This window comes from Poecilia formosa, unplaced genomic scaffold (assembly GCF_000485575.1).
Source record: "Poecilia formosa unplaced genomic scaffold, Poecilia_formosa-5.1.2 Scaffold404, whole genome shotgun sequence".
NCBI lineage: Eukaryota > Metazoa > Chordata > Actinopteri > Cyprinodontiformes > Poeciliidae > Poecilia > Poecilia formosa.
The window spans coordinates 242,833-255,535 of NW_006800343.1; the positions used below are offsets into that span (position 1 = coordinate 242,833).

A 12,703-nucleotide genomic window follows, 5' to 3' on the forward strand; every position below is an offset into this window, starting at 1 on the left:
TATGGGACCTTCTGACCTTTGCTTTCTGTGTCTCAGTAACCATGCCAACAGTTGCTTAATGGGTCGTTAGAGAGAGAAGAGCATCACTGCACTAAAGGTAGAGCGGCTGGCTGCACGACCCGGACCAGAACCCGGACCAGCTGGGCCAGAACAGATTTAATAATGTTTGGTAGACTCGGCTGAATCAGCAGAGGTCCATTCTGCCCTGAGGTCCAGGTTTGGTTCTGATTGTTCTGGCGGCTCGGCTCATTTCTCAAAGCCTCTAAGTGGACCTGGGGAAAGGATTTTAGCCCAGAATGTTCTGTCTGGTTTTGGTGTTGACGACTAAGAAGAAGAAAGGTTGTGTCCATATTAGTGGGAAGTTTAGTGGAAGGAAAAACTGGGCACATTTCTGTCTCTTGAAGGAATCTGTGTTCAGTGAAACTCATCAACATTTTCTGGCTCCAGCAGATCTTCAGAGCATCCTGCAGGAGGTGCCAGTTCCTCATGTTGGTTTGTTGTTGTCCCCCTCCCCCCCAGCCCACAGCCAGTTCCCCCCCTCTCCTCCAGCCCTGTCCTCCCACAGGCAGGTGGGTGGTTTCCACCTGGAGACGTACCTGACGGAGCCGCGGCGTCCGGAGGCCAGCAGGCGGCGCTCTTACTCCTCCCCTCCTGACAGCACTCACCTGGCGACCTCCACCTGCAGCCGGCCGCCCTCTCAGGCCCCGCCCCCTCAGGCTCTTCCTCCACCTGCCTCTACCCACACCTGGAGCCAGGTGAGTAGCTGAGGTGTTCGCTGCGGTGGAACAGCTTCCTGTCTGTACAGGAAGTCCTTGCTTCTGGCAGGGAGTGGAGTGATAATCCATCTGGCTCTAAACAGTCCCTGTAAATGTTAAACTGTATAGATTTTATTTAGCATGTCAGCCAGCCCACTCACAACAGGGGGCACACCGTTGACCTGGTCATGACCTCTGGTCTGACCTCTGGGTGACCTGGTTATGTCTGACCATCGCTGTGTGTTTCTTAATGTCTCTGATTTGATTCAGCGTGAGGCTGTTAGAGGCGACACCTGAGGTTAGGGTTATTTTATTACCCATAATCCCCCTGTTATCTTAGCTGCTTCCTGTGATGCAATGGTCAGCCAATTTTTCAACAAACTGAAATCTAACCTGAACCATTTAGCTCCATTAGTTTAAAAAATGTTTTTAATAAACAACTATGCCCTAAAAATGAAAACTCAAAAGAATGGCAGGAAAGCAGAGAGGAGATGGAAGAAAAACAAACTAATTGACTCCCAAACAATGTGAACAGCCTCACATATACAACTCTGCTGTCCCAAAATTCAAGAAATTAATATTTCGCCAAAATAATTAAGTGTTTTTAATAATTACAGTATCCAATTTACCACTTTTAAGCAAAATTTTATTAATATTAATAAACCTTTTCTGTTCCCGTGGACAAACTTCACCCACACTGAGTGACACTCAGCAGAAGAGGGGAAAATATAAATACTGTCTGCATGACTCATTTATCTTGACTTTAATCATCGGGTCAGTTTGATCCTGAACAGTATATGTGTCTCAATTTCAATTGTAAAGATCACCCATTGAAAAAAAGTAACATAAAACGATTTACAAGAGATCAATTTCAAGGAAATTATTGCTTTTTGTCTAGGTTTTTTTCAGTGGTCATAAAAAATGTAAATTAAATTTTTTTATGTCCAAATGAGTAAAAGAGTAAGTTATCATCATTACTTCTTTATTTGTGAGAAATAAAAATAAAAAAAACATAATTGTACAAATATTAATTGAAATTAGTATTGGAGTTAATAATCAGATACAAGGAGGATTTTTTTGGTTTCTGACACCATTACATGATTAAACACTCCCAGGTCAAATTGACTCACAAACATTATTGCTGTACCTCCGAAACGAACATGACAAGGAGGGTTAAAGGAAAGTTACAAAACCATCTCTAAAAATTTAGCACAGCTGGGTTCTGTAGTTTCTATGACCAGAGAAGATGAAGTTCTGTTCTGTTCAGGTTCTGTCAGCTGGGCCCACCCGGACTATTCATTAGAAACGTTATGCTTTTATTTTTATCGCCTTCACCGGAAGTTAGATCAGCTTTTTATTTTGACCGAACGAAGATACTTTTACCGAGAGAGGCAAGCCTTTTTCGAAACTAGCCGAACATTGCCGAGAGCAGGCGGAGGTGTCAGACCGCTTACCGGGCTGAACGGGCTCTTCCATCCGGACTTAGACCCAAGATGGAACCCTGAAAACCTGCTCCATCTCCGAATAAAAGCCCTGAGGACTCTCGCGGAAAGAAGCCGCTCGGAGCAGTTTATGAACGGAGCCTGACCGGTAGGTGCTAGCTGTGGGCTCATCGGTTTCCAGATTCCCCTTGAAAAGTCTACCATTTTAGCTGAAAAACCGTCATTATCTATTTTGCTGAACACCCTGGAGAGTCAGACCGGGTGACGTCAGAGCGGACCCGGTTCTGAAAGCATCGGCTGCGGTTTCATCACTGAACCACCGGTAAACACCGAGACGGGATTACCTGGTGACCAGATGATGCACAACACCAGGATGCTGTCTATGATGCTGCGTACTATCACACAGGTACCGCTGGGCAACTGGTCAGTTAGTGGTGGTTATCTGGTCAGACTGGTGGTTAACTGGTAAGTTAGTGGTTGTCCTGGTAACTAATGGGGAACTCTGGTGGTCAGTAGGTCCAGGCTACAGAACTAACTGTTTCCACTGAAAGGAAAACCTCGTCCTTCGACTCTGCTGTGGAGCAGCTGACAGGGTTCCTCCAGTTCAACGGTCAAATAATCCCTGAACTGTGACCCCAAATCCTGCCGGCACTGACAAGGAAGCTTCATGAATGCAGAGAGAAGGAGGGAGTTCAGATTTAAAGGGCAGCAGCAAAAGCGAAGGAGGCGGATTAGCAGAGCTAGCTGATGGAGGCATCCTGCACATGTTGCTGTGGAGTGAGATACTGAGCTACTAGCAGGTCATAGCAACCATGAGATCATCAAACATCAGCTGTCTTCAGTCAGAGGCTTCGTCAGATTCGTTGCCACACTGACTGCTACTGGAGATACTTCTATCTCGCCTCTTTAACGATACTGGGATGATCTGAGTTCTGCCAACATTTAAAGCAGAGTTTCTCAAAGGGGGCAATACCCCGTTCAAAGGACGGCAGGGGGCGCTGGCGGAAATTTTTTATTCAAGGGGGGCGGCAAGGGACCTGGATAATGGACAGGGGGCGCTGGCCCAAAAAAAGGTTGAGAAGCACTGATTTAAAGTTTCCCTTGGGATGAAGAAAGTAGCAGGAAGTGATGCAGGTGGAGTCATAAAGATGGTTTATGGGGAAGATGCCTCACTCTGTCTGTGTTTTCCTGCAGGTGGAGGTCCCTAGCGGCATGTCGGAGCAGCCGGATCAGATGGACCCCGGAGATGCCGGTAAGGTTCCTCTAATCCCTCGCCTCTCCGTCGGGTCGGCAGGTTCTGCAGCCAGGTGGGATGTTGTCATGGCAACAGGTGGCTCAGAAGCAGAACCAGCTGACTAGAGAGTTGAAAGGACAGCACCAGTAATGATAATCTGGGCAACAGGATCGGTTCCGACCCGTGAATCTGTTCTGTGGTCCAGGGTCCGAGGAGCCGGAGAGAGACATCTACATGCGCTTCATGAAGTGCCACAAGTGCTACGACATCGTCCCCACCAGCTCCAAACTGGTGGTGTTTGACACAACGCTGCAGGTGAGAGACCAGAACCACGTTGGGTTCTGATGGGTTCTGTTGCAACAGCAGCTGTGTTCATTACTGAGCTTGGTTTTAATCTGCCTCATAATTCCTTTCTGGGTCGGCCCGGTTCTGGTCGGGCGTTGTCGTTGCAGGTGAAGAAGGCCTTCTTCGCTCTGGTGGCTAACGGGGTGAGAGCGGCTCCTCTGTGGGAGAGCAAGAAGCAAAGCTTTGTGGGTAAGAGTACCTGGCTTCCTGTTGAACCTTCACAATAAAAGCCTGACACATGTCTCACCTGATGAAGATGATGACGATGGTAACAGGCGGTTTTTGTTCCAGGGATGTTGACCATCACAGACTTCATCAACATCCTGACCAGATACTATAAATCCCCCATGGTAACACACACACACACACACACACACACACACACACACACACACACACACACACACACACACACACAGACCTATCTCTGTGTTTGAACAGGTGTTTTGTTGTCATAGCAACAGCTTATTTGACACATGAAAATCGTGCTCTGATTGGTTGTTGGAGCTGCAGGTATCAGGATTAAACTGCTGAAGGTTTCTATGGAACCTGAAACCAGACGGGTTCTGCTGACCTCTGAGTCACTTGACCTCTGACCCCTCCACCTCTCTGAACCTCTGTGGGGCGTCAGCTGCCCTGCATCATTGCTGCCGTCTCAGTGTGTTTCTTTCCAGGTGTGTCTCTCAGGTGTGTGTGTGTCCAGGTGCAGATCTATGAGCTGGAGGAGCATAAGATCGAGACGTGGAGAGGTAAGAGCCGACCGACCCGAAGCATCTGGAAAAGCCCTGACAGTAACGTCTGCCCTCCATGTTCACAGAGCTGTACCTGCAGGAGACCTTCAAACCTCTGGTGCACATCTCACCTGATGCCAGGTAGATTCCCCAGGTCATCCAGAGAACATGGAGGTTCTGCTGGACCATTGGTCAGACCAGAGTTCCTCCTGAAGGCAGAACAGCAGCTGCTGATTCTCTCTCCCCCCACCCCCCAGTGTGTTCGAAGCAGTCCACTCCCTGATAAAGAACAAGATCCACCGGCTTCCTGTCATCGATCCGATCAGCGGCAATGCTCTCTACATCCTGACTCACAAGCGGATCCTGAAGTTCCTGCAGCTCTTTGTGAGTCTGGGAGCGAGTTAGGGGGAACGAGTTAGGGGTGAGAGCTTTTCTACCCAAGACGTTCAGAGAGATTATGGAAGAGGCTTTCAGGGTCACACTTCGACACCGTCAGACTCTTGGGCGACACCTGCAGGGCATGTTGTGAAACTGTTGATTCTGTAAACACAAATACCCATCCAGCTGCTGACCACACTAGGCACTACCCTATGCCTCTGTATGTAGGAAGGTTCTGAACAGGCTACTGTTGGGGTCCAGTTGGCAGAGAGACGGTTCTTTTGGCTACCAGCTCCCAGCGGCGCTGCTGCTTGGTTGTTCTGTCTTCAGTGCTTCCAGTTATCCTTCCTGGTTCTACTGGTCAACCTCCAGTTTCAGAAGGTTCTACCAGAGTTCCTCTAAGTTCTGCACCTCTTCCTCGTTGCTGCTACACAGCACCTTTTTGTCGATACACCACACCTTGCTAACAGTACACGGCACTTTTTTGTCAGTGCTCTGCATCTTGCTGCTACATGGTTTCCCTCAGTGTTTCATAAGCCTGGCGGGCCACTAGACTTTACTTGTGCCCACACCAGGCTTAGCATTGCTTATTTACTTAAGTGTTTTTAAAATGTTTGCATTTGTTAAGACTTTATTGTTGTTGTTAAAGTGTAACACATGATTATCAAGTGACATTTTCAAATTTCCTGTCAACTTTAAACATTTTTTAACTGAAAAACACAACAGGCCGCTGGATGAATGACTGCCTTAGCAGGTTTTCTGGAGGAAACCTTGCTGTCAGTGGACTGTGCCTCATTGTCCCCAGCTATGTCTTCCTCTCTTGTGGAGATTGACTTTACTCCTTCAGGGCTTGTCTCCTGACCTGTACCCCCTACTGCCTCAGGTGTGTGAGATGCACATGCCAGCCTTCATGAAGCAGACACTGGAGGAACTTGGAGTGGGAACGTACTCCAACATTGCCTACATCCACCCCGACACACCGCTCATCATGGCCCTGTCTGTGTTCACACAGCGCCGGGTCTCTGCGCTGCCCGTTGTGGATCATAGCGGTAAGCAGCTGTCGTCCCGTTAAACGTAGATTTCTGAGAGATTCTGATGAGCTGGGATCCTGTCTGCCTGCAGGGAAGGTGGTGGACATCTACTCCAAGTTTGACGTGATTGTGAGTATTTTTGTCCTCTGCTGGTTCTGAAGAAGTTGTCAGATTTCTGATGGATGGACTGCGGTGTTTGTGCAGAACCTGGCAGCTGAGAAGACCTACAATAATCTGGATGTGACGGTCACCCAGGCTCTAAGACACAGATCGCAGTACTTTGAAGGCGTCATGAAGTGCAACAAGCTGGAAACACTGGAGACCATCGTGGACCGGATCGTGAAGGCTGAGGTACCTGGATACAGAAGGTGTCAAAAAGTTTCAAAGGTTTTATTGTAGAAGGTGCTGCAAAAGCCCAAATCTAGTTGATTTTGAGTCTTTGTGTTTGCAGGTCCACAGGCTGGTCGTGGTTGACGATGAGTCTCATATCATTGGCATCGTGTCGTTGTCGGACATTTTGCAGGCGCTGGTTCTGATGCCTGCTGGTACGAACTTTATTTACTGTCTCTTCAGGCCTTCAGCCTGTCAGTACATCCTTCAGGAACTAGTGATCCGGGTTTCTGTCTGCAGAACTTCTCAGTAGAGACAGGGTTTCCCCCAGTGCATTATAAGCCTGGCAGCCCTCCATGCTTTACTAGCCCCCCTGCCAGGCTGAGCATTGCTTGGTTTTGATTTTAGAAAAATTAATAATAAAAAAAGGTTGTTTGTTTTTTTTTGTTGTTTTTTCTTTAACTAATTTAATCTGCTTTGAAAGCGTCTCTGTTGCTCTGATCATTTCACTGGCAGAGCAAATTTATTCCTAAAAGATAAGTTTATAGTTTATCCATTTAAAGCTGGAGAGCGAACCAACCTCACAGCTGGCGGCTCTGCGCGTTGCCTCTGAATGAGCTTTGAAGTTTGCCTCAGCGCAGACCGCCGCCTCCTTTCACTCAAACTGGACTCAGGCTGACCTGTATATCTGTGAGGAATTATGATTCTTTGGAGAACTTCACATCAAGGTAAGAGTTTAAGCCCGCCGCGTTAGCTCTGGTTGTGCAGCTCTACGTGAACCACAGGAATAACTTGTAGTCGCTTTCAGAGGAGCGTTGAGAATGATTTATATTTGTGAACAAAGAATTATATGTGACATTTCCATCTCACCTCGCTGCCCAGCATGTGGCGCTGTCTGCCCTGTAAAGTTCATGTTTGTGTTCCTGGTTGGCCGCAGCGTTAGCGGCTAACGAACCAGCGCTAACTTCATCATGCAGGTTGAGGTGAGGAGCTTTCACCTCACCTCACATCGTAGTCACGCATCACGCTGGTTTTACATTATTTTATTATTAGTAGTATTATTTTTCCGGCTACAAGATGCCTCAAACTGTATCAAATGCTTTGTCCACTTAGAGTTAATGCGGAAGATATCTGAGAAACTCGTCCCATAAACTCGACCGACCAGAATAGTTTCTGTGATTCTTAGTAAAAACTCAACAGACACAAAATGAAAGAGCTACTAAAGCCACATTAGCAGCATTGAATTAAATCTCCTGTTTGTTGTTCAGTGCAGAGGATTTAATTTATCCTGCAGGGCCGGTCCAAGGCTGTATGAGGCCTGGAGCAGAATCTGACTCAGGGGCCCCATCAGCAGCTCTAACAGCTTCTGTGTTGGATTTAATCTGAGAGAGGAGGAGGAGTTTAACTGGCCAACATGAAAACAATCAGTTATAATTCAGTTTATTTGTATTTGTGAACAAACGGCTCAAACTCAAACATTAAACTCATAGCATCAGATTGTTGCTATGGTAACAACAAATGTTACATTCATATATCTGTGGTCTGTGTTAAAATATCAGCATTTATGGCCCCTGAGTCCCTGGGAGCCTTAAGGAGCTGCTGACTTTATTTGGATTAAACAGAAGTGCAAATAATTGATATTCATTTTAATGTATTTTTTGATTTGTTGTTTTTAAACAACAAATATAGTTGTGGGTTTAAACATCGTTTCACTGGAGATGTTTTCCTCTAACATATAATTACACAGTAATATTTTTACATTTCCTCTCAATTTAACATCTTTACACCAAACATGGTGGAGCGCCGGGCTGACGGGTTCACTGGGGGAAACCCTGCAGCGGAACCAGAACCAACTGGGCCTTCATCCGTGTGTCTCTGTGTTTCCAGGACTGGGGCGGAAGGAGTCCGTCACCTCCCAACCAGAATCCCTGAACCCAGCGGAACCAGAACCAGCAGCTCCAAATGGGTCAGACCAGGACCCGGTTCTGGAGCTGGAGGCAGAAAGCATCCCGGGACCGGCAGGCAAGCCAGAGACAGAAACCGAAACAGATCACAATCAGGACCAGAACCAGAACCAGGATCAGGACCAAGACCAGGACCAGGAAAAGAACCAAGACCAGGAGCAAGACCAGGACCAGAACCAGGATCAGGACCAAGACCAGGACCAGGACCAGGACCAGAACCAGGAAAAGAACCAAGACCAGGACCAGAACCAGGATCAGGACCAGAACCAGGATCAGGACCAAGACCAAGACCAGGACCAGAACCAGAACCAGGATCAGGACCAAGAGCAGGACCAGGAAAAGAACCAAGACCAGGAGCAAGACCAGGACCAGAACCAGGATCAGGACCAAGACCAGAACCAGGAAAAGAACCAAGACCAAGACCAGGACCAGAACCAGAACCAGGACCAGAACCAGGACCAAGACCAGGACCAGGACCAAGATCAGGACCAGGACCAGGACCAGAACCAGAACCAAGACCAGGTACCAGAAACTGAACTGGACCTGGCTCCCCAAGGAGCCACAGAGGAAGTTCCTGAGAGCGGCCAGCAGGGGGAGCCAGAGGAGGGGAAAGAAGAGATGACAGTGGTGGAGGAGGGGAAGTGACATCATCACAGTGCTTCCCCTTGGACTCTGATGATCCGCTGCACGGGGTCAAACCACAGAAGAAGAATCAGGACAGGCTGGACTGTGATTGGACTGCTGCTTAGGTGGGCGGAGCCAGACTAACATACTGGGGCCAATCAGAGGAAGATTCTGGTTCTGGCTGCTGGGCTCTGGAGGAGCTTCAGGAAGTTTGGTTGCCTTGGCAACGACTCGGTCCTCTACCCCCTCCTGGTGGAAGTTTGTCACTGCAGCCTCATAACAGCCATGAAGCTCAACCAGAACCAGAACCGGGTCACCCTGAACATCTGGACTTTCTGATGGTGGAGAAACATTTGAATGAGTCAATCACTATTGAGCTGCTGCATCATTTCCTGTTTCACTGACGTAGCCAATCACATGTCGTTACTTTGGTGGAAAATTACTTTATTCTGGAAAGTGTCGTTTCTATTTCCTGCTGTACTGTAAGGGGGCGGAGCCCCAGACAGTTTGGACCAATCAGATGAGAGAATATTTAACTTTGTATGTTCATATTTTACTGTTCCCATAGAGACGGAGAAATGTAGTATTTAACAGCTGTGACGTAGTCATGGTGCGTCTGTGTCATCACAGTTTCCATGGCGATATGTAGTGAGTCGCTTTGCTGCTGCTGTGAAAATGAATTAAAACTGCTGATGTGAGATCTGCCAATCTGGTTTTACTGGTCCAACTGGGGACCTTTATGGAAGGACGGCCGCATGTGTGGCATCCAACTGGTTTAACTGGAACATGGAGGAATTTCAGGTAGCGATTTTCCCCTTTGCTATGCAGCATAGCAGTAAATTAATAATACCTACATTTCCAAGTTTCATTGAGTTATTGAAATTATTCTACCACGGCTATGGATGACATGTAGAAGTATACGCTAATCTTTTACATATGCAAAATTTTTGTACGTAAAAAATAACATGCAAGGGGTCTATGTAAATCTGATTAAGTCAGTGTCTCGCCAGCTATGAACCTCACTGCACGTCATTGGTCTAACTGGTTCCCTCCCTGCTCCAAAATGGCCAAATGGACCCAGAACCAGACAGAACCTTGTTAACACATGTTGAGGTGAATGCAGTCACCTGGACGGGTCCATCAGCGGCAGAACCCAAGTCTACCTGGCTGCAGCAAACAAAGGGGTGGGGATGGACCACTGTCAGTCTCATACCTTATTTGGAAATGGGACCATTGCACTCCAGAAGTGAAGGGGGCGCTATTTCTTTTATTATCCGCTTTTTATTTTCTTTTGAAATCTGTGATATAGCTTCATCTTTAGAAAGGAGTTTCACTCTCAGCATGTATTTTAAATTTATTTACTTCAGCGCAGCTTACAATTCACTTAGTTGCATCTTTTTGGGTCTACTACTGCCTCTAGTGGTGTGGGGTGGTAACACAACTAACATAACACTAAATGAAAATAGCACAAAGTCTTTATTATTTACTATTAATTCCAACATTAGTGGCACCATAAAAAATTAATTCTCTGAGACCATAATTTTTTATTTTCTGAATGATGTAGAGCTAATTAAATTACATAAACAAGACCTTTTTACGTTATAAATAATATCTATATATCTCTGTCAATTATAGTAAGAACAAAATAAGAGCAACAACAAGGAAAACATACATTGTTGTGCTCACATGACCCAGGTTAGTTTAGTCAGATATTTGAAAATATATATATTTTGTGTATATTTTATTCAAATTTTGTGCTTTATCCATCGGACCCGTTTTGTCCTATTCTCAAAAATCACTGAACATTAGCTCTTAGCTCATATGTTGCATAAATCTAATGTTTACAATCTCTGAAGTCCATTTCTTTATGCAAAATCAATCTAATCAACAAAAGAGTGGAAATATTAGTCAAGAGAACAAAGTACAGTGCATTAAAACTATTCTTATGAGTACATTTTCCCAAAAAAGTCACTAAGGTAAATGTAAACAGTACCACCCACTTTTGAACATAGATAACAGAATTAGTAGCCTGTTCTTGTTAACAGGCTCAACGTGATATATTAACATTAGCTAGTCATCTTTTAGCTAACATTACCTGCATCCAACAGCTTTAATCAACTCACTCAGCAGTTTGGGGGGAAAACTCTGCAAAGTTCTTTGCGTTTTGCTGGTTTGCTGCCATGACTGTAACACACCTGAGCAGCTCTGCACAGCAGCAGGAGGTGCACAGGTGTAAAAAGGAGCGGGAGTCTTACCGCTCATGCTGCGTTTAAAGTCGGCTCGGAAAAACACGTTACGATATGTTAACAATGGATTACGCAGTTGTAGCTGCTGAAAAAAGTGCAGGAAGCAGAGGGCTCTGATACGGGAAATGCGGCAGCCCCTGCTGCATCAAACTGAGATAGGACTATCAGAAAGTGGGTCACTCTGATGTAAAAATGGAAAGAAATTGCTTCCAGTTCAGGGGGCCAGGGCTGACTCTGTGGGCGGGCAATGCCCCCCAATGTCCGGCCCATGCCGCCGGGCCTGCCAGGAATGACCCAAACAGGTTGGCCATCAAGAGAAACTGGAACCACCTTGAGGTCATTTAGAGCAACCCAAAATTATCAAATGCCTATCCGGACATAGAAGCTGCCATAAGCGTTGCTATAAAATTCAAATATCCTGCACCAGAAGTCGAGAAGCTTAGGGCAAGAGCAAAACAGATGACCCAAAGTCCGATCGTCTAATTTACATTTGTCGCATTTTGGTGAGACGCAGGGAAATAGCTTATTAAGTTTAGCTTTAGAAAAGTGCAGCCGATGGATAACTTTGAATTGAATAAGTTGCAGTCTAGAATTAATAGAACAGGTTTTGATTCTCGACAGACTCAAATCCCATTGCTCATCCGAAATCTCACCTAGTGTATCAGAAGCCCAGGCCTCTTTCATATGCCTAGTAGATGGGGATCAACTGAAAAGATTAACGAACTGAGAAATTAGCTTTTTAGAGATAGGGGGCTTTTTTATAAGCTCATAGAAACTATGCTGCACTGGTATGGTTCCATAGTGGGGGAAGGGCTGTTTGACAAAATTCCGAGCTTGCAAGCACCTGAAAAAATGGCTAGAAGGAAGACCGAATTTTGATTGGAGTTGCGTGAAGGAAGCAAAGTGATTATTAATGTATAAATCCTTAACAGCAGCTATGCTCTCATTTAACCAGTGCTTAAAAACTACATCCATATTGCCTGGCTTAAAATGCTGACTTCTGACAAATCGGAGCATAGACTGAAAAACCAGGGAGATTCAGGACATTCTTAATCTGCTTCAAAATCATGAATGAATGTTTTTGTATAAAATTACCCTTCAGCAACTGAAAAGACAAAGAAAGATTGGAAAACAATACTGCAGCTAAGGAGGAAGTAGTAAGTTCTAAGGACGCAAGGTTTTCATTCAACGGCCATTTGGGTAACAGCGAGTCAACCACCTCACCTCTCAAATAGAGATGAGTCCAGAAAAGCCAGGATCTGGCATAACAACGCCCAGTAATAATATTGAAAAACAGGAAGGCCTAGACCCCCCTCAGCAGGTTTCTGTAGGTGAGACTTTGATATTCGAGGATGTTTACTGGCCCCGACAAAAGGGATTATAATGGAATCTATCATCTTAAAAAAGGAAGCAGTGAGGCAAATGGGTATATATTTACCTCACTGGGTATATATAATAAATAATGTTTTCTTCAATAGCTTCCAAGTCATCTGACCTATTGTTAGAGATTTTTTGGTATTATCATTTTGTTATTACTTTAGTTCATATTCAGTCTAATGTTAATCAATAGTTAATCAACATTCAGTATTATTGTGATTTTCAGTTTAAAGTGTTCTCTTCCTT

At 45.6% G+C, this 12,703-nt stretch overlaps 2 protein-coding genes across 2 annotated transcripts in view; one reads left to right on the top strand and one right to left on the bottom strand.

Moving 5' to 3' along the window:
- LOC103154885 (5'-AMP-activated protein kinase subunit gamma-2-like) overlaps window positions 1–9,536 on the top strand; it is a 17,622-nt gene extending 8,086 nt beyond the window's left edge. Inside the window, exons 4-17 of the mRNA XM_016663109.1 lie at window positions 520–755; window positions 3,392–3,449; window positions 3,637–3,746; window positions 3,884–3,965; window positions 4,068–4,126; window positions 4,480–4,525; window positions 4,594–4,648; window positions 4,765–4,891; window positions 5,769–5,934; window positions 6,008–6,045; window positions 6,121–6,267; window positions 6,368–6,461; window positions 8,134–8,309; window positions 8,682–9,536. Coding sequence (XP_016518595.1) covers window positions 520–755; window positions 3,392–3,449; window positions 3,637–3,746; window positions 3,884–3,965; window positions 4,068–4,126; window positions 4,480–4,525; window positions 4,594–4,648; window positions 4,765–4,891; window positions 5,769–5,934; window positions 6,008–6,045; window positions 6,121–6,267; window positions 6,368–6,461; window positions 8,134–8,309; window positions 8,682–8,855 — 1,568 coding nt within the window. The 3' untranslated portion in view covers window positions 8,856–9,536. The remainder of the gene's footprint in view (window positions 1–519; window positions 756–3,391; window positions 3,450–3,636; window positions 3,747–3,883; window positions 3,966–4,067; window positions 4,127–4,479; window positions 4,526–4,593; window positions 4,649–4,764; window positions 4,892–5,768; window positions 5,935–6,007; window positions 6,046–6,120; window positions 6,268–6,367; window positions 6,462–8,133; window positions 8,310–8,681) is intronic.
- eci2 (enoyl-CoA delta isomerase 2) overlaps window positions 1–12,703 on the bottom strand; it is a 31,408-nt gene that overhangs the window by 14,570 nt on the left and 4,135 nt on the right. The gene's annotated exons all lie outside the window — the stretch shown is intronic.